General features: G+C 46.0%; 1 protein-coding gene across 1 annotated transcript in view; it reads right to left on the reverse strand.

Annotated features, from left to right (window-relative positions):
- Positions 1–22,059, reverse strand: part of SGPP2 (sphingosine-1-phosphate phosphatase 2) — a 108,294-nt gene that overhangs the window by 60,141 nt on the left and 26,094 nt on the right. The window contains exon 2 of the mRNA XM_059167911.1: positions 4,172–4,330. Coding sequence (XP_059023894.1) covers positions 4,172–4,330 — 159 coding nt within the window. The remainder of the gene's footprint in view (positions 1–4,171; positions 4,331–22,059) is intronic.

Genomic DNA, 22,059 nt, shown 5'->3' on the forward strand with positions numbered 1-22,059 from the left:
CATACGATGGGGATGCTTGATACCAAATTATTTCTAGGAAAATAATTTAGCAACAGAGCTCAACGATTCTATGAACTCTGTGTCAGAAGAAGTTTTGCTCCCTTAGGAATAAACCAAATGTTTCCTAGTGGATGTAACTGAATTTCATTTTGGTTTGGTTAGGACAAAGTCAAAGACAAATTTGTGGCTCAACTTTGAATCAGTAAGCTACATTTCATTTCAGACTAGGCCTTTATCTCCTAATTTATCCATATTTCCCCTAATTTTGCTTTTCCCATTTTACTTCCATCTCATTTTGAATGCCAAGAGATATCTTAAAAGAGCAGTATAGAAATAAGTAACATAAGAGCAGACAAAAAGGAGCTTCCCAAGGATGAACTGTGGTATTGATATTTGCACTGCTATTTTACTAAATGGAGAATAACTTGACTTAGCAGAAAGTGAGATTTTGCCTCACGTTACAAAGCCGACCACCATGCAGACTCAATGAAATGGTCTCTCATCTTTTTGAGACACAGCAATATTGTTTTAAAGCCTTTATTTTTTGGTAGGGGTGCCACCACACCAAAGTGGAAGACAAGAGATGGGACAGTAACTCTGGATAGTGACTCTTCCTAAAGCACGGTCTGCCATGTCTTTTCATGAGAATCTAGGTCAATTACCATTCACAGTCATCTCTGCTCCATGAAATCCAATGGTGGAATCCAATGCCAGGTTAAATACCCTGGTAAGTGACAGAAGAGGGAAATGATGACTTGACAGATGTCTTTTAGCTAACTAAAAAGGCTCGCTTGTTTAAATTTTCTGGGATGAAATACTCTGACTTGTCAAGAAAGTTACATAAAAGACACTTAAATAAAATACAGAGTTCATAAATGTCAGATGGGCAAACCTGAAACACAATCATAGCAAATATGCAATAGAAGGTAACTTTGGGGGGCACCTGGTTAGCTTAGCTGGTAGAACAAACAACTCTTGATCTTGGGGTTGTAAGTTCGAGCCCCAGGTTCTATGTGGAGATAACTTAAAAATAAATCTTAAAAAAAAAAACAAAAACGAGGGTAACTTTGGGCAAGTGATTTTAATGCTTAAAGCCTTGGTTTTAACACCTCTTAAAAAAATTAAAAAAAAAAAAAAGAGGAGAAGCTCTTCATATCATTTAGCTCTGTTCTAAGAACTGACAGCAGCAGCTGCCTCCAGCCCACGAGGCCCTGGATGCCAGGATCAAGTCCACTCAAGCCAATGTGATCATGGGTGAGTTATTCAGTCTTTCTAGATACCAGTTTCTGATCTGTAAAATGGGCTGGCAAGCACCACCTCTCAGGATCACAGGCAGGGTTCAAGGAGGTAAAAATATGGAAGGCGTCATCTCACGGAAGGCGTAAGTTGTAGAACGACGCTGATGCACTCAATGTAGGCTATGGCTCAGTATTATTTGAAGCATTACTCTCCTGATCTATAAAATGATGAAAATGATACTCACCCATTGTTATGAAATCAAATACGATAAACAACACAGATGCCAGTAAAAGCAATAGAAGATGTACTGTGTGGGGGGGTGGGGGTGGGGGGATAGTCAGGATTGTGACGAGGAAGTGCTCACTAGAACCATAAATTCTGCTAAGCTACCTCAGATGGTATGAGTCACCCCCATGATAACAAGTAATTTTTTAATGCAATAACACCTGTTGGGATTCCATCCAAGGAAAACCGTGGAACGGACAGAAAATCTCACAAGAGGTTTAGCGCTCCTGAACACAGTTGCCTTTCCAAGCCTCTTGGACGAGAGAAGATGTTTAATGCTAGGAGGCTTCGCACTCTGCCCCGTGTCATTGGCGTGGCTGCATCCTCACTCCCTAAAGACCCATGTCCCTTCTGCCAGAGAGGCTGCCTCAGAGGAAGCTGCTTCCCGGGGAGGGCCTCACTGTGCTCCATCCTGCCATCCCTCCTAACCTCCCCCACTCCCACCAAACCCACCAGGGACTCCCCTTCCCTTCCTGCCTTCTTCCCAGAGCCAAACCAAGCATCTTTTATTATCTCTGCCACAGGCACAGAGCTCCCTCCTCCCCACCTCCCAACATACCTTTCCATCTAAGTCTCTTGGGCTGCTCTCTCTCTCTCCCCCTCCCCCCTCCTACTTCTCCCCCTCCACCTCTGCTTGTCCCTGTCCCTCACTGTTCTTGTCTATCTCCTAAATGGCCTCCACTGTCTGCTCACAGACCTACTAGGAATTCACTGCTTCGAGGATCTGACTGACCACACAGGATGTGGAACCTCGAGCCCGGTGGCCTGTGGACCTGAGCGCACAACCCATTTTTTTAAAAGCAAGGAACAGGTCACCAAAGCACAAGACAATCTACTACTCAAAGGTTGCTCTTTTCCTTTCTCAGGAAAAGATCTGATCTACTCACTCTCTGACAAAAGACTGGTAATTCCACCTCACACACGAAATCCTTCGGGCACTTTGAAAGGAAGACGTGACAACCAAACGGCAATCAGGGAGTCCCCTGACTACCATCCGGTGTAAAGTTTCTCTCAGCTGCTCAGGAAAAACAGACCACTCTCAGTGGGGGATACAGCAGGCCTCGAGCCGATGGCATATGTGAACAATTATAAAAGGGTTTAACATCATCTGCCTCCCTCAACCACCACAGAAGTTGGAAAACTGATATATATTCATATGCACACACATATAGAAAGTAAATGAATGGGAGGAAACTCAAGCACCCAGTCCCTTTGCTGCATTTCAGAAATGCTCCCTGCCCTGCCCCCATGCGCGCTCCTTGCCTTCCCAGTGCAGCCGGGACGGCCCTGCTCTGCAGGTCTCGGAGGGACAGCAGAAAGAGACATGCATGACTGATGACACCACCTTTCGCCTTTTGCAAGAAGCCTATGCTTTTGCAGAGTCTCAGGTCATACAGGAGCTAGATTTCAGAAGAGGACTGCTTGGGAGACAGGGATGAGGAAAGGAACCAATGGCTTGTCGGTTTAGAGAGAAAAGGAGAAAAAAAAAAAGTTGGGAAGAATTTGGGGCCAAATAATCATAACCATAAGCCCTGGAGACCTTAGTGGTTAAAGCTGTAGGCTAGAGGCTTCAAACCAGTCCTCGTACATGTGGACTTCAAGGATTCTTTGTTCAGCTGATGCATAATGTTTTAAAGATGTATGCCTACATTTAAAAAATGGGAGGCTTTCCACGAAAAACAAATCTAACAGCTCCAGCCCAGTTGCTTCAGGGCGGTCACAGGTGGAACTGAGAGGCGGCTGCTCCCCAGTGCCCCTAGTGGCCACACCGTGACTCTCACTAACACCCCCACTCCCTCTACTACCCCTAACCATCCCCACCACCCTCCCCACCTAGGACTTTACCCTTTGATTTCCCTTCCCCTGTCCTAAAGGACATGTGACGTTATGGTTTCTGACTGAGGGCCCTAGAACTTGGTCTACAAACGAGAAAAATAAAACCCAGAGTGGTGGAGTCATTTCTTTAAGATCACACAGCTTTTCAGAGCAGAGCTGTGCAAGAACCCAGATCCTTTCACACAGCCAAGTGTTCCTGAACCCCCGTTTTCAGCACAGAATCTTGAGTTGTGGAAACAGCCATGCTGGCAGCCTCGCTCTGATGTGCCCCTGCCCAGGGAAGCCGTCTGACCTCTGAACTGGCTGACCATTAAAACTCCTTCACCTTCACAGACGAGTTGCTAAGCATTACCACATTCAAGCAGCGATGGGTAGCGTCCTCCCACATGCCAGGCCCCTAGTTCTAAGCCTCTAAGACCACTTGGAATGAATGATCATTCATTTTGGGTCAGATTGTACTAAAATTGGCCTCTTGGGGGGATGCATTTTTACGCCCCTACATGGGTTCTCAGAAACGTCCTTTCTTCTCTGCACCTCACATCTTCGCTCTTCTGGGTTTGTTCCTGCAAACAGAGGTGTGCGCCAGTGTACATGCATCACAGGTTTGTCTGGTTTTTGCAAACAAAACAAGTTATGTCCACAGCTTTTAAATATTTCCAAAGTAAACCATATAAAAATTTAACTCTAAGTGATTTAAAAAGAAGAAGAAGAAGAAGAAGAAGAATAACAACACATATGCAAAGTACTTGAATTCCAAAGCAGGTGGTTGTTGTAGGCCTCGTTGCGGTTAGTAGGTAATAAGCATACTTACAACCCATATGATGATCAGTCTTCTGGATAAATAAGGATCAATGTTCCAGTGAGTGAACGGAAGAAATGTGATGTAGAAGACTTCTTGACCCAGAGCAGCAGAAAATCGGAACAGGTAATAGTAGAAATAATTCTTCACAATGTACTTCTGTACATAAGCCTAAAAGACAAAAGTTAGAAGACTCTGAGTTCCTCCCGAACATGTCACTGTAGGGCAAGCTTTTTAAAACTTCTGTGTAAAACTCATGCGCTCTCAACTGCCAGGGTGTTTCCATGATGTAATTACAGTAGCACTGCTATCCGTGTTCTCAACCCTGATACAGAAGAGGTTAGTTCTTCATAGAATTAAGTAGCATCATGACAGGCTATCAGCAGAAGGCAAGGCCAAGCCTCAATCTTGTCTCCTTTGTATATACAGAAGGCAAATGCTGTGAAGACACTTTCTGGGTTTAGGATTATAGTAGGTAGAATAACATAGCCAAATATTTCCCCATCCTAAGGGATCTGTGAACTTGCTGCCTTACGTGGCCAAAAGGACTTGGCAGGTGTAATTAACAATGCTGAGACAGAGAGATCACATTCTCTTTGGGCTCAGTGTGACCACAAGGATCCTCGCAAAATGGGAGAGGGAGGCAGGAAAGTCAAGGAGAGGGTGATCTGAAAATGGGGAGAGGTCCATCGGGCAAGGGAGGCAGGGCACCCCTGAAAGCTGGAATAAAGAAAGGGAAGATTCTCCCCTTGAGGCTCCGAAAGCTATGAAGTCTCAGTGATGCCTTGGTTTTGTCTGAATATGAACCATTTTTGGACCTTGGACCTCCACAGCTGAAAAAGATACATCTGTGTTGTTTTGAGCCACTGAGCGAGTGGTGGCCTGACAGAACTGCAGCAGTCACAGATAACGAACACGGGACTTTAGAAACATCACTCACCAGTGAATATTTTTAGTTTACCTTTTTTTTTTTTTAAATTTGAGAGAGAGACCCAGTGGAAGGAGAGGGAGAAGCAGACTCCCCAGTGAGCAGGGAACCAGACTTGGGGCTTGATCCCAGGACTTGAGCCGATGGCAGATGCTTAAGTGACTGAGCCACTGGGGCGCCCCTTGTGTTTACTTTTTAAATGGGATTAGTACAGTCAACCCAGTGGAGGGATGGTATAAGAAATACATCAAGGGGGTGCCTGGGTGGCTCAGTGGGTTAAGGCTTCTGCTTTCGGCTCAGGTCATGATCTCAGGGTCCTGGGATCGAGCCCCACATCGGGCTCTCTGCTCAGCACGGAGCCTGCTTTCCCCCCTCTCTCTGCCTGTCTCTCTGCCTACTTGTGATCTCTCTCTGTCAAATAAATAAAAATCTTAAAAAAAAAAACAAACACATCAAGAACATTCAGGGTCTGCTAAAATGCAAACCTATTTTCAACCATTCCTTCCCTCCTTCTTATCCTGGCAGCAGGCAGGGGGAAAAAAAAAAGACTTAAGGGGGTTAAAATAGGAATATGCAATCTATTTTAAACTGTGACAAATGTCCTTAAATTATGGTAGATTAGTAATGAGTTAACAAACAAAAACATGGTCACCCTGTTAAATCAATCTAAAAAATAGAGTTTTCATGCTGCTTTATATGGTAGTCATAAACTTTATAAAAATAAAATCAAAGCAAAATGTCAAGGATGAAAATAGGGAGAAGATGCAGACCTATGGCAGGGGCAATGGTGTAAAGGGACTTTTGTAGGTCTGCATTTTGGCTCTGCTTTGTTTTACACCAAGTCTGAGGTGCTCAAATCCTGGGGGAATTCAGAGAGTAAGATGCATATGCATTTATTCTGCAAACACTCATTCTGTGCCTATTGCAACTGAGAACCCGTGCGTGCCAAGGATATTCAGATGAACCAGGCACAGTGCCTGGCTTCCAGGCACTCTTGTGTGTGTGTGGGGGGTGCCAGAGAGTACTGTTTGGGGGAATGAAGTTTTAAAGGACCAATATGGTGTTCGAGGCTTTGAAAAAAAGCCAAGGTTACTTTTATATTTAAGGAATAAAAAAAAATGACCTTGGAAATTGCACGAATATTAACTGTACTTGACACTGTTGGCTGCCTGCCAAGTATGCATTCCTCTCTTCTAAAAGGTTCCCAATTTTATTCCAACATCTCCACCTCCCTCCCACCCCCTGAGTCACAGGACTCAGGGGGAAGTTGACACTGTTCTTAGCTCCAGTCATGAGAAGTTCAAGGCTTTGGCCTCAAGCCAAGAAGTGCATGGCACAACCCAGAAGAAAGTCACTGGTCAGGGGCAAGCACATGCTTTTAGCTAAACACTGCATGTCTCTTCAGGGACAAAATTTACTTCTAAGTAAATTCAAGTTAGGATGGCGACAGATCCATCCTAAATAGGGAAGACAATAATGCCCACAATGAATGAAATAAGGAAGCGTACAGAGTTTCATCTCTCTGCCAAGATATTAGGGCTGGATTTGCAGAATAAGAACCAATAAAATAAAATTGTGACAAATAAATGACAAGCTCCTTCCCCTCCCTGATAGGAGGACTTAATCCAGCGGCTTCTGTTTTATAAGTGTACGTCCTACAGGCCCGTCCTTGAGATAAAACCTGTAAAAACCCCTTTGTACATAAAGATTTGTTATTTTAATCCACCAACTACCAGTATACCCAGGAATCTGTCCTGCCTTGAAGCTTTACAGGGAGGAATTTCCCAGACTCTGAAAAGGGTCCAACTCCTCCCTGTGTCGTTTCACGATACCGAAAGGTTATAGGACGTTATCAACACTCAGCAACGACCATTTCCCTACCCCAGAGATCTCTACCTGAGACCAAGTTCAGTACCTTAATCCTGGTAAATAACTGGAAGACTGTCAGGGACGACAGCAAATCACTTTCGTGTGACATACTACTAATTAACATCTTTCGACTTGCTTTTTACAATCTCTGAGGAATTCTCTTCTTTGGAGGAGAGTTAGATATTCTTTAAATTTTCTTAGGAACAGAAGAAGCAAAAGTGAAACTAAAAATATCAGCACATATATAGGACACCCGAAGGAGTTTTTAGATAACATCTCTGAATATGTAATTAAGTAGTAGCAGGAGAGCCAATATCGGTCTCCAAATTCTTGGGAATTAGATGAACCTAAATAAAAGAGTTCTTGTCTTTTCCGAACCAGAATCTACATTTCCCTTGTAAGAAATCTCAGTGTAGGACTTCAGTATATCTTTGGACATAACAAGAATGCCAGTGCCTGTGTTGGTCTCAGTGGGAACAATTAGAGGGAGCGGAAACAGGGAATGGTAGATAAAGCCAATGGCAGAGAGGAGCAGAGTTGAAGCTGGGAGAAGGGAAACCAGGTCCCAGGACTCTCCTCGATTTCTGGAGAACCAGCCACTCGCCAGGGCTGACACGCCAGGCTGTGGGCAGCGTCTCTGGTCCACGAACCCAGGAGGCAGGAATGAGCAGCTAGTTTTTACACAAAAGGTCATAAAGGCATTGGATATTTAGGTGGGTGGAGACCTATGTGTAGAAATCGACTATTTCTCAGTAAGCTGCTCATCTGTCACAAAGCCAAATGAAGAAGTTTCTAGTCAACAGGGAGGATAAGACAGAAAGGCCCACATATCCATTATTACTAGTGGCAAACGTCCTGGACATTCCTATTTGCATGTTTTGTTTATTGCTTTAGTTTTCGGGAACTTAGAAAACAAAAAGTGTTTCCACAGGTGAAAACAAATTTTCCTTTCACGGCATAATTTTCTCTAACACAGGCTCCCGAGATGGGGCTGTTAGGAACGGCCTTTGGGGGGAGAACAGCTGCTGTGTTTTGCTGCTGCGTGTTCTCAGCAAGGCTGCTTTCAAGGCATAAATAAATCAGAAGGAAGGGGAACCACACGGGGTGACTGCAGGCTCTTAGGGAAAGGGCACACAGGTACAGGATTTCTGGACTTGGCTCTCCCCACGCCCCACCCACCCTCTACCCCTGAACACCTTGAATGGTGTTTGGTTTTTCAAATACACTCTGAAGAGTCCTACACAAAAAGGAAATCCGGCCAGGTCAGCACCGCTGGATGCAGTGAGGGCTGACCCAGACAGCAGAGGAGCGACCGACCGTGGAGTGGGCCTGGCAGCTGGCCCAGCCTTTGAGCTTTCAGAGGAATACAAGGAATTGCTTTTATCCGAAACAATACGTGACCCTGGGGAGGTGAATTCGCCCTTCTGCACCTCAGCAGCCTCAGCAACAGAGGATGGAGTCTGGTTAGCTCCGTTGCTTTTTTCTTTTTTTTTTTTTTAAAGATTTTATTTATTTATTTGAGAGAGAGACAGTGAGAGAGAACATGAGCGAGGAGAAGGTCAGAGGGAGAAGCAGACTTCCCATGGAGCTGGGAGCCCGATGTGGGACTCGATCCTGGGACTCCAGGATCATGACCTGAGCCGAAGGCAGCACGACTGCATAGTCTCCCACCAATGCCATGATCTCCCAGGGCCTCAGTTTCCCCTTCTGTAAATGGGAATAATAAGAGCACTTACCCCTTGGGGACACTGGCAGGATTCAATCAGTGTTGCTGATAACGCCCGCCAAGCCCTCGGCACCAAGAAGTGACTGAGCGGCCCGCCATGACCGGGACGGTAGCTGGAGAGATTTCCCAGAAAACACTTCGCCGTTCTAGCGGGCATGCGCCTCACCTGGATCGGGGCCGCACGTCCTCGCGAGCTCCCACGTGATCCCGGGGCTGCCATGTTGTGCAGCTGCGAACTTTGAGTAGAAAGGCCAGCCCACTGAGGAGTTTTTAAAGACAAAAGTCAAGCTCTCAGATTGGCAGGTGTAAGAGATGCTCCCCGTGGGGTGCCTGGGTGGCTCCGTGGGTTAAAGCCTCTGCCTTCGGCTCAGGTCATGATCTCAGGGTCCTGGGATTGAGCCCCACATCGGGCTCTCTGCTCAGTGGGGAGCCTGCTTCCCCCTCTCTCTCTGCCTACTTGTGATCTCTCTGTGTGATATAAATAAAAAATCTTAAAAGAGATACTCCCCCTGAAACAGCAGCCAGATTGAATAACCAACTGATTATTAAGAATTAATAAAATTCTTATTTTATTAAGAATGAAAGGAAAGAAAGAGAGAGAGAGAGAGAAAGAAGCAAGCAAGCCCGTAGGCATTTGGGCTCCTTGCCTTCATTGGAGAAGGGTTTGTTTAAATTCCTGGACGACAAATCCAAAATTAGTGAGGGAGTCCTGAAGTTTCGAAAACACGCCTCACCTCTCAGGGCATCCCAACAAAGAAAAACAAACCTATTTCCTTAAAAAGAGCTTTTGCCGCGCTGTCAGACTCCTGTAGGATCCTGGCTTGAAAACTAGGTTCCCTGACCTCTGCAGGCCTAAGAATCTGTCTTTGGGTTCTCCGTTACAAAGGAGGTAGCAATTTGCCTTTTTTTTTTTTTTAAAGGAAAGATTAAAAACTAAGAGGAAAGTATCCCATATCCTATTAAAGCCGATGGTCTTTGGAAGTTCTGAATTTTTTTTAACACAACTTTGGAAATTCTTTGTCATTTCTCCTTATATCCGCATTCCCGTGCATTCAGCCTGCACACTCGTCCTCATTCATTTCCGAAGGTTGCCCCCCGGCACCCGCTTGCCCAGGATTATTTTTCAAGATTGGCTACTTCTTCATGTGCTTGGGATTGTGGGGGAAGAGGAGCATCAGCCTCTGGTGTCCAGATTTTTAGCCATTTATGGAGACTGGGGGCTCCTCAGAAAAATACCTTCCATGGTTAGGGCAATGCCTCAAATGCCAATAGATTCAGGACTAAAATTCCACCTAGTCTTGCTGTCATACCCTGCATATATTCAGCCAGAATTTCTGATCTAGAGCCCAGAGATTGGGAAGGGCGAATTCAAGGAACTCAATGCCTTTCAATAGAATCTATGATTTGCAATTTTATGTCCTGCCATCTAGCTCTGAAAGACTAGGCTTGGGTGGACTTGTCCTTACACCCTGGAGGAATATTTATAAAATAAACTCTCTCAAGCTATCATGAGACACAACTACCTAGCATGTTAACACACCATGTACAAACCAAGCAAGGCCCAACATTTCAAAAGAAAACTGAAAATGGCAAATCTTTTCTCCATGTCTCTGTAGACGAGTCATTCAGTGTTTGCTCTTTGGTGATGGAAAGTTGACAATAAGCAAGATTATTTCAGTCAGCAATGTGAGGAAATTAAAGCGAATAGTGTGATACAAAGTGGTATGTGTGTTTTAGGGGTTGCTCACCAATCAGGACCCCTTCGAGCTGAGCCCCTGACGGGAGGTGAGCCAGTTCCTTTGGGGTCTGAGGGTCAGAGAGACCGCTTACTAAGACCCTGAAACAAGCAACCAGGTCCGTGCATCGGAACATGGCAGGAGAGAGAGTTGGGGAGAGAGACAGAGAGGGAGGTGCAAAGCAGGAGCGGGGTCAGGCCAAGCCTTGGGGTTTTAGGCTGGCAGAAGTGGTAAATTGCTGAGACAGTTTCATATAAGAGCATGATCTGATCTGCTCTGACAAGACTAAAACAAATTTTGGCTCAGAGAAGTGAGAAGAAGCCCTGCTTTAACTCTTTGGTGTTTTGATTTCTTAAACGTTGTGGGAAAATATCATTCATTAACCGCCCTGAACTTAAATGGGGGGCGGGGGTCCCACTGTTTCCACAGTCAGGTAGACTGGTGGTGTCCTAGATTCACGTCTGTTTACCAATACGCTCCCATCACTTTTAATTACTCTTATTATTATATTTTTTAAGTTCAGGGAATCAAGACTGTCCAACCGACAGAGACAATTAAATGATGATTACTTAGCAAGCCTAAGAAAGATTGGCAGTGTCCCTTGAAGGGGAAACAGAAGGAACAAGAATGAGCTAGGGTTTCTCCTTTCATCTTGAAGTCCAGATAGAATTACAAGTTGGGTGAGCTCACCTATGTCTGCTCAGGGCTCAGTGATTAAAATTGCAGGATGGTGACACTGAGAGTCAATAAAATGGAAGGGCAGCTTCCTTGAATAAAAGAGCTTGAAAGAGAACTGCCCACGAACCCCTTTCATCTGCTTGGCTGGCATCTGCTGGGATCCCTCAGTCTGTGTCCCAGAATAAGAGAGTGGCTGGAAGGGACTGGACCCGATGCGGTATTTGACAGCAGGTTCTAGTGGGGTTTGAACTTTGTTTTTTTCCCTCCTGCCGATCCATCACCTTTCAGCCCATCCTCTGGGGATTTGATGTCTTCTTTTTCTTTTCCTCAAAAGTTGGCTGTCATCTTGGGCACCAGCAGAAGGAGCGGACCAATAAGTATCACAGATTGTGAAACTCTCTCTCTTTCTCTTTTTCTTTTTTCAAGATTTTATTTGTTTATTTGAGAGAGAGAGTGCACAAGCAGGGGGAGTGGCAAAGGGAGAGGAAGAAGCAGGCTCTCCACTGAGCAGGGAGCACCAAGCAGGGCTCGATCCCAGGACCCTGAGATCATGACCTGGACTGAAGGAAGACACTTCACCCACTGAGTGCCCCGGGCTCCCCAGATTGTGAAATTCTTGAAATTGTGACAGTGACCCACCAGGGCAACAATGCCCCGCCTGAAGCTAGAAACGGGTCCTACAACTTGAAAGAACGCAGTCTCATCATCACTTCCAGAACCCTGTGCCTGACACACACGATTATCTGCTTCGAAGCAAATTGAAGAATCAGAAAGAGAGAGAGAGAGGGAGGGTAGGACAGCGTTTTGCAAAGCTGAGAGATGTGGGCCTCTACTCGGAGAATTCCCTCCCCAGGCAGTTAAGAGCAGCAGAAGTCACCACAAAGAACAGAAATAACCATTCCCATTTTTAAGGGTGGGGGGGGAGAACCAGCTGCCCTTTAAATTCTCAAAATGTGTTAAGAACTTAACTGTTTTTCAAAACATTTTGGATCTGCTAAAACCTGAAACACATTGTACCAAACATTCTTCCGCTTAATTGGTAAGCCCTTGCGTATTCAGGGGGGATTTTTGGTACAGATGTTTCTGATTCATTTATATTAACTTATCAAAATGACGTTTGGAAGAGCTGTATGTGCAAGAAGGAGTCTTATAAACTTGGAGTTCATTAGTTTTAATCCGGGAATTTTATCCCTCCTGCCCTGATGCACACATTTAGAATGTGGACAGGCTGATTTAGTCCTAACAGGCAGCATGAACTCACCCATTCCTAAGTCCCTTCAGAAAACATTTTCTACAGCATTAGAAGGCACCACCAAAACGTAAGAAAATTACTTGGGTCCGTGGAAAGTTTTCTTCTTGGTGATCTTTTACTTCTAAAGACTTAAAAACATATTTTAATCAGACAAAAGGAAAATAAAGCCTGACCATTTGGCCACTGAAGTCAAGGGGGTTTTATCCAGAGGCTTTCGTGCTCCTTTCTTGTTTCGCTGGGCCAAACAGGGCCTGTCGTTTTTAACTTGGAGTTTTCTTTGTCCAAGTCTACGGTTGTAGTGCGGGCCTGTGAGTCCATGGAGAAGACAGAAAGCAAAAAATCCTTCTCTTCGCTGCCCCTCCCCAGTTAAACCCAGCCCTCGACTTCTAGAACTCTCCAGGAATCCAAGATGGTGAAGATAGTACTTTGGAACAATTTTTCTTTCTTGGTCCACATCCACTCCCTGGGGCACTGTCAGTAAGGGGCAGTGGGCACGAGAGGGAGTGGGGTGGGAGAGATCCAGGAAGGACTGACGGACCTGGGGAGCATGCTTCCCCAGAGACTGGCTCCTTCCACGCTCTCCCTAAGCCTTGCGTGTGTGGGAGGGGAAAATCCATCAATTTCCACCATGTTTTCAAACTGCAGTTCCCTCTGGAAGGTTCTCTCTGAGCCAGTTTAAAGCCACTGGTCAGAAAAATAAACTTAGGAAAAGCTTTGAAATTGTGTGCACACCCTTGAAAGGAGATGAAGAAGAAAGCCACGCTGGGTCGGAACAATGGTCCTTCCTACCCAGCTTGTCCCTGGCACACTCTGGTTTCTTTGTGCCTTTGGAAGGCGGCTCTTGTTTTGTTTTCATCTTGTTTCACTTTTAATATTTTTGAGTTAAAGTTCTGGGTTTTTTTTTTTTTTAATAGATCACTTGCTTTTTGTGTTTTTTTTTTTTTTCCCTGATTATCTGATTATCACTTATGTTTTTTTCTGATTAACACAGTTTGCCGGGGAATATTTGGGAGTCTAAAAACTACATAAAAATAAAGTAAAGATGCCGCCTTGTCCCACCCCTGAGACTCAACCCCTTTGGATATCTCCACTGGTCTTTTTCTTACTTGTAAATGAGATCATGTGGTGACATGTATTCTAACAAAATTCAGATTCTGCTCTTAAATTATTTTTTGAAGATTTTATTTATTTGTCAGAAAGAGAGAGCGCGCACGAGCCGGCGGGGGGAGCAGCAGGCAGAGGGAGATGCAGGCTCCCCACTGAGCAGGGAGGCTGGTGTAGGGCTCCAATTTAGGCCCCTGGGATCATGACCTGAGCCCAAGGTAGATGCTTCACCAACTGAGCCACCCAGGCCTCCCTTAAATTCCCTTAAATTTTTAAGTATTATTTATTGTATTGTATTTCCCTAGGTCCCTAAATATTATTTAATATCACGATTTTGGCTGTCAACTTTTTATTTAACTTATTGATTTGACAGAGAAAGAGCGATCACAAGCAGACAGAGGGGCAGGCAGAGAGAGAGGGAAGCAGCCTCCCTGCTGAGCAGAGAGCCCGATGCGGGGCTGGGTCCTAAGACCCCGAGATGATGACCTGAGCTGAAGGCAGAGGCTTAACACACTGAGCCACCCAGGTGCCCCAGGCTGTCAATTTTTTACAAGTGCTGCCTTCATTGTGTTCCAGTTTTTCACTCACCCATTCCCATGGCAGATCCCCACGTAGACTGACGCAGTAAACAAGTCTGAAGCTTGGCCTGTGTGCGTGTGAGCAGGAATCTCACCAGCCACGCTGTACGGAGTTCCCTGCCCACTTCTGTGGGGGCACCTGGAGGCACCGTTCCAGGAGCCTAGGAGTCTCTCTCTTCATTCATTTCCTAACCCGACCAAATAAGCATCCACACCTATGACATTCCCTGCAACCCCCTTGTTTAGAATTTTTGGTACTACTGTTTGCTTGTTTTGTCTTCCCAACGACTTAAATTCTCTTTGCCAGATTATGCAAAAGCTGCAGGGATGCCCTTTAACGCCATCCAAGGGCTACAATGTGCACTGCTGGAAAAATAGAGAATGAGGGTACACGGGTGGCTCCAGTTGGTTAAGCATCTGCTTTCAGCTCAGGTCATGATCTCCCCTCCTGGGAATCCAGAGGCGTGCGTCTGGCTCCCTGCTCCAAGGAGGGAGCCTACCACTCCCCCACTTCTGTGGCTGCTCCCCCTGCTTGTGCCCTCGCTCTCTCTCAAACAAATAAAATCTTAAAAAAAGAAAGAAAACAGGGACGCCTGGGTGGCTCAGTTGGTTAGACGACTGCCTTCGGCTCAGGTCATGATCCTGGAGTCCCGGGATCGAGTCCCACATCGGGCTCCCAGCTCCACCGGGAGGCTGCTTCTCTCTCTGACCTTCTCCTCGCTCATGATCTCTCTCACTGTCTCTCTCTCAAATAAATAAATAAAAAATCTTTAAAAAAATTAAAAAAAAAAAAAAAGAAAGAAAACAAAAGAAAGAAAAAATGGCCTGGAGATGAGCATGAGCCATGACAGTCCCTATGCTGAGGAAGAGAAACAGTTCCATAATCCATCATGCAAGAGGTAAACCCAGGCCTTCCTGGCTCGGAAAGTCCTAGGGTTTGCACGCAACCCAGAGCCCTCCTTCATCAGCTCCAGCCACCTCTGGTTGAGGTAAATAGATCTAAATGGAACCTAAGAGGGTCTGGGTATTACCCAGTCTTAGGTCCAATGACAGATCTGCCGGGACCACTCTGGGGAGGTTTGAACTTTCTCACCTGTGCAGGAAGTATGTTCTCACCTGTGCAGGAAGTAGGGCCTCACCTGTGCAGCAGGTGTGTTCTCACCTGTGTGGTGCATTTAACACCAGCTCCCTTGCAAAGATGTTTGGAAGAGGAAATGAAGTCCCTTCTATAAACCACATCATAGCACATCAGACACTCAATATATGTTCAATAAGTGGTAGTTGTATTTGCATTGTTTTTTTTAACAGTATAATTAACAAGAAATTGTCAGAAGTATCCAACTACAGTGGAATACAAGGAGGGAAAGAAGTAAGATGATTTAAAAAACAAAGACATCAGGGGCTCCTGGGTGACTTGATTGGTTAGTCTGTTGACTCTAGATCTCAGCCCAGGTCTTGATTTCAGGGTCATGAGTTCAAGTCCCGTGTTGGACCCTATGTTGGGCATGGAGCCTACTTAAACACAATAATGAATAAATAAAATAAATTCAAAAAATCATAGAGGAGGCAAGTAAGATGTCCCAGAAGTATGACTGTGACTGTGACAGACAACAAAGGGAAGACAGGCCTTCAGCCGAAGGGGAAAGCATGAGGAGAGCCACGGGGGCAGCCAACCACAATGTCCCCGAGTGGGACACGTCCAGTAAACCAGAGTGTAAGGTATTTACAAGGGGAGCTGCTGGTAGCTGGGCCAGAAGAAGGCCAGAGCCAGAAAGAGGAGTCCTAAGAACCTGACAAGGAGGTTGGGTGACAGGGGGCCGCAGAGAGAGAGCCAGAAAGTGACCCATCAGGGATGTGCCTAAATGGCCACCATATGCTTGCAGTCCTGTCCTTTCTGATGAGTTCCCATCTCTTGCAGCTGCAGAATGTCCAAGAGTTATTCACAGACAAGCTGCCTGGATCCACCAAACCCCATCCCATGCTGTGCTCTTAGAGGGCATTACACCTGGCCTCTCTGTGCCCCTGCTCTCCACAGACCCATGTGAGCCTCCCTGTGATCCCATTTTGCATCTGAAGGAAAAGCTGAACCCTCTGAGCGTCTCCACAGGCCATCAGGGAAGATGAAGACAGCCTGGTTTCTGCTTCTGCCGTAGCTTACTCATGTGGGATCTGATGATACAGTTATTTAACAAGAAACCACAGGAACAAAAACAATTTGATGAAACCCAGAGAAAGTGACTTATTCCATGGACAGCGACCGAATGACATGGGCCGGGTGAGGCCCCACCCTGAACAAAGCCAGAGGCTCCGGGTTTCAGCTCATCTCTGTCACCGGATCCACGGTTCATAGACCCAAGGACATAGAACTCGCTGAAAACACCACACTCGCTGAAAATGTGGTTCTCATTTCTTTTCACGGAACACAGTTTCCAGTACGCATGGCATGATCAGAACCGATGACCTTGATGCATCGGAGATGGTCAGAGAAACATGGGTGTGCAGCCCTGATAAGCCAGGGAACCAGACCAGGCTGAACACTGCCCCAACCACAACCCGGCGGCATCACTGCTGCTTATCCGGGGCCCAGCATACAGCGGGGAGAGCGCAGATCTGAAGATAGAAGAGAGGAAAAAGAAAAAGGTTGGGGGGTGTGTATCCTCCCACCCAGATTTCAGAAGGGTAGTCAGAGGCCCACGTAGCCCAAGCCCCGCCCACTGCCTTGTGCAGACACACGCGCGCTTCCCGCGGCTTTCTGGGCGATGAGGGGCGCCTTCCCCACTAAGACAGTCCTCCACGCGCTGTCTGAAACGGAGGCTGCTCCGGCTAAAATCATGCCTCAAGCCTCATCCGTGTCCTTCTTCTTGTTTGAAATTTAGGATTTGAGGCCCCACCCCGGACCTACAGAGTCACCCACCACGACTTTTAACCCGACTCCCCAGGTGATTTGCACGTGCATTAAAAGGCGAGAAGATTAATGTTTGGGAAGCACTGATTCATACTCCTGAGAAAACATATAAAAATGTTTGAATGTACTGAAATTACACTGTTCTCTCTGGGCCCAGACACCATGAAAGGGGAAACAGTTTGAAAAGCACAGAATCATGCCATGAAGACCAGACAAATGCGTTGAAACAGAAAGTAGACTCGGGGAGGGGGGGGGGGGGCTTGGGTGGTTGGGTTGTTAAGCATCTGCTTTGGCTCAGGGCATGATCCCAGGGTCCTAAGATGGAGATGGTTCTCCCTCTCCCTCTCCCGGTGCTTGTGTTCCCTTTCTCGCTGTCTCTCTCTGTGTCGACAAGTAAATAAAATCTTAAAAAGAAAGGAAGGAAGGGAGGAAGGAAGGAAGAAAGAAGATTGGGGGTTGCCTAGGGCGGGGATTGAGGGGAGAGAGTGCTAATGGATACGGGTTTCTTTTTAGGGTGATGGCAATGCTCATAGACTGATGGTGGTGATGGCAGCGTAGAATATAGGGAATATACTAAAAATGAGTAAAATCGGTGAACTGCATGGTATGTGAGTTATATCTCAATAAAGCTTCAGAATCGAAATAAAAACACTCAAGAGATTTGGAAATACCAAACTAAAAACTTCTGATTTCTGTAACAAAGACCATGTGGAGAACTGGATCTTGAAGGGTAACTCAAGAGAGACTCTTCAACATCCCCGCTTGCTGGTTTCGACACAGAAGCACTGAAATGGTTAACTTGCTCTTAAAAGATTCAGTGCTACCCTTAGAGCTAGGCCACCAGGGCCCATGCTCTGGACTCTATGATTTGGACGCCCCATTCTGACCCTCCTTGAGCCATGTCCTTTCTCACAGAGCAAGGGAAGAGGTCTAGACTTCTAGATTGTTCTCCAGGCACTTGGAACCCCAGCATTCTTGGCTGAAATGCCCAAGCACCTGCCTACAGGGCATATGCAGGTGTCCCCTGGAGGTCTGTCCTCCCTAGTGTGGATGGGAGCACCAGTGTGCACTCCTCAGACCTGAGCGCTAGCCATTGGTGGTGGGGGAGGGGGACATGGACAGCCCAGGCATAGGGTGGGGGGGATGGTAAGGGAGGTTGGTGGGTATGGGGGGGCGGAGAATCTTGTAGTCCTGGATGGGTGAAGGGCTGGCTTCCTGAATTTGCAACATTCCAACCTGGAACTCTGGGAGCCCAAGAATTCTAAACATGAACCTGGCTTTTCAGGATACAGGAAGATATATACGTCAAAGTAGGAAGCCACAACATATCATATTTAATGCATAAATTAGCTAAAGAAAAAACTTTAGAATATGTTGTTTATGGGATCTCTGTCTCCATTTGTGACTTGTCCTAAAACACTGCAATTTTAGAGGTTGGTTATTTTTTTCTTCTAAGTTTATCGAGCAATGAGTATTTCTGGTTTCCCCAGCATGTCAGATTTTATAGATAAATATAAAATATTCATTAAAGGCTATCTCATCTTTTCATAACTTCATACATAATAAATACCAAAGATTTATTTTTGCTCCGAAACACTGCAAGAAGCTTTAGGATAAGAAGCATCTTAAATGTGTTTGTCTTCATGTATGCCTCCTATTTGCAAAACCTGGTGGTTAAACGAAAGAGGAGGGGGACCCCCAGGAAATAAAGAGCAATGAAAACAGGCACTCCTGAGCTGCTTTTCTTCTTCTGAAGAATAGAAAAGCCCACCACTACCCCCCCCAGGAGCAGCATAACTGGAACTTTGGGGAGGGGGAAAAACTTAATGAGTTTAAGCACAAGAGTCTATAGAGCCTCTCATGGCTCTCTGATTCTTCTTGACTGGTAGTTTGGTGACAGAATCCTGGAAGGGACCATTTTGTTCTTGTCACACACAACCCACAATCTGAGCCGGAGAAGCAACCTTATTTTCGTGGCCTCCAAAATATTCTGGTTTTGGAATTACTTTTATTCCTTGTGAGCTGTGAAGCCGAGGCCAAGCTCGTGACTTTCCTCTGCCCTCCCGGGAGTGTACAGATGTCACCCGTGCCTGGTACCAACCAAGTTGACTCCCACTCAGATGTATTTCCAGAACAGGCTCCCCTGTCCCTTCTGCCTTTCCCCCAATCCTGTCATCTGGATTCCTTGTGGGAACACTGCAGCTTTTTCTTTGTAGTGAAGATTAAGTTTAAATACAACAATTTGTATAGCATATGTTTGAAAATTTCAATCATTTTGGAAACTAGGGAGCTAGGGGACATGGGGGATACGATCTCAGATAAGACTGAATTTGTAAGTTGCCATACAGCTGCTCCATCCAATATGGTAGCCATATGTGGCTAATTTAAATTTAAATTTAATTAGATAAAAAATCCAGTTAGTTGTTCTAGTCACATTTCAAGTGCTCAACAGCCCCATGTGGCTAATGGCTACCAATTTGAACAGCACAGATATAGAAAGTTTCCATCCTCACAGAAAGTTCTAGTGCATGTCCTGAATGAACAGGAAGCATTTTCATGTTTTCTCTGTAGTTCCCGTCAAGCCTTCTCTTACTCACTCTTCTGTTGGCACTGTGATTTCTTATCCTGTCACATTTTTGCAACTTAATGCAAATTATTCTTAAATTCTCAAAGTAGATAGCGGTGATATATTATCTCCAGAGATACGATATCTCTAGAGCTATGATATATTGTCTCCAGAGCTGGGCGGTTGGTTCATAGCTTTGTGAATAAATGAAAAAACCACTGAACTGTACATTCTAAAAGGGTGAATTCGCTGGCATCTCAATTTAAAAAGTAAGGCCTAATTGGCCAAATATCAAGTACTAATTTCATAAATCCTCCCTGTCAGATCTCCTCAGAGCAGCCCAAATGACCTTATACAAACGTAAATCCGTAAATCTGAGAGAACCCATTCATTTGGGAAAGCTAACGAAACAAACAATGGCTCCCCCTGCGATGGCTCCCCAAATGTCTCCCTGTTGCACTTGGAAGTCCACATGCAGGTTCCTGGTCAAGGCTGGAGATCTGACCGCTGTGCACCTTTCCGGCCTCTCCGGAGGCTCACCTCCCTTTTTATGCTCCAACCACTCCGGCCTTCTTTTAATACTTGTTCCTCGAGCGTGTTACAGCCTCGAGGCCTTTGTACTGAGCCTGGCTCTGCCTGGCTCGTTTCTTCCCATTTCTGAGATGTCAGCCCCTCAAAGCTTCCCCTTAGAGATGCCTTCTCCAGTCCCCCGCCCGGTGGCTCCATGGCAGGACCCTGTTCCGCTCTCTTCATAGCTTATCCCACCTTGGAGTTTCTCACTCTTAGACCTGCTTGTTCATCTGCACCAGACGGCAAGCTCTTTGAAGACAGCAAGCCTGACCAGCGCCTTCCTGTGGGACCCCCAGCATCCAGCACAGTGGTTGTTTTCCGCCTACCCCCCAGCAAGCATCCGATAAACACTTCTTAAATGAACAGAGTAATGAGGACTGAGCCTGCCGTCAGCATACACTCTGAATGGAAGGGGCCTTAGAACCATCTAGAAGTTCTTAGTAGCCACCCAGAGAACTGAAGAAAACACACATGCCTGGACCTCACCCCTTGAGTCAGTCTGATCTACCAGATTGGGAGTGAGGCCCAAACTGGTTTATTTTTTTTTAAAGCTCCACTGTTTGATCCTATTGTCTAGTTTTCAGAGGAGGTGACTGAGACTCAGGCCTGATGGGGTTTCAAGCTAGTCAAGCAACAAGCCTAGGTATCAAGTCTGAGAAGCTCAACTCTCCAGGAACAAATCTACACGAACTTTGGATCCCCTGTACCTGTGAAACCTCTGTGGCTCACGGCGAGGAGAAATCTATTCCAAATCATGGACTGGGAAGACCTCTTGTAACAGGCCACCTCAAAGGTTATCACAAAGTAGCCACATTAATCCCGAACTTGCCCCTTTCTCTCCCACGTTCCCCTGGCATCAAGACTTCCGCCCTGGCAGAGCCGTAGCCCAGGTCACCTTGGCTGCTCTTCTCCAGAGTCTGACCCCCAGAGGAGGATATAAAACACGGGACCTTGGCAAACAGGAATAGCCTCCACTGAGAGCCAGCACGGATATATTTTTCCTTCTCTCCGTTAGAAAGATAAAAGCCACCAGGTTCTCCCCACTTTCCCTTTAGACTCTTAGCAGGTTTAAGAGAAAACTCCCTGATTTGCATTGACAAAAAAGGCCTGAGGTAGAAAAGGTCTCATTCCTGGAGGTTCCAAAGGGACCTTTACAGAAGAGTGTCAAGTAGAGCAACGTGTTCACAAAATGAATGCCCTGTTTTGAAATACCCGAATGGCCTTTGGCACCCTGATCGGAAGAGGCAGGGCAGCACCGTGGCTAAGCACTGGGTTGTTTCTCCGTACCCTGCCACCCACTAGCATGGTGGCCCTGGCTCTGTGCCTGGGTCTGCAACTCTAGAAACTACAACATCAACCATCCAGAGTTGCGAAAACGAAACGCATCAATGTGCACGGAGTGTTTAGAACAGTGCGTGCCGTGTAGAAAGTGCTGAGTGAACGTCTGTCAGCTGTTGATGATGGAAATGACCGCTCACCCCTCCAGGCACTCAGCAATCACCGCTAGGCCCTGGGTTCCCACGCACACCTGCTGCCACGCTCACTGGTGGCGAGGATACAGTTTTAAAATCAATGTATCACTCTTCTTTTATTTTTTTTTTTAAAGACTTTATTTATTCGAGAGGAAGAGAGCGGGGAGGAGAGGGAGAAGTAGACTCCCTCTGCTTTATATTGAATATTATATCATTTTATATCAAATATTATTTTGTGAAGGGGTGAATGATTCCTTTTAGATCAAAGCATACAAGATTGCCAATATTTGATAATTATTGCTCTACAAAACAGCAGTTCTTTGGGCTCAAACCATGAATACAGAGGTTTGCATTCTGAAGGAGAAATTCTGCTGCCTCAAGTCCGGGTTTGAAGTTGGAGAGCTGCTCATCCTCCTCCTGGCCAACAGGGCCCGGCAGAGCAGAGGTCACAGGAGAGGGCCCTATCTGCAGAATTATGGCCCAGAGATATGCTCATTCTAGCCCACATGTGACTGG

Source organism: Mustela lutreola, chromosome 3 (assembly GCF_030435805.1).
Source record: "Mustela lutreola isolate mMusLut2 chromosome 3, mMusLut2.pri, whole genome shotgun sequence".
In the NCBI taxonomy this organism is placed as follows: Eukaryota; Metazoa; Chordata; class Mammalia; order Carnivora; family Mustelidae; genus Mustela; species Mustela lutreola.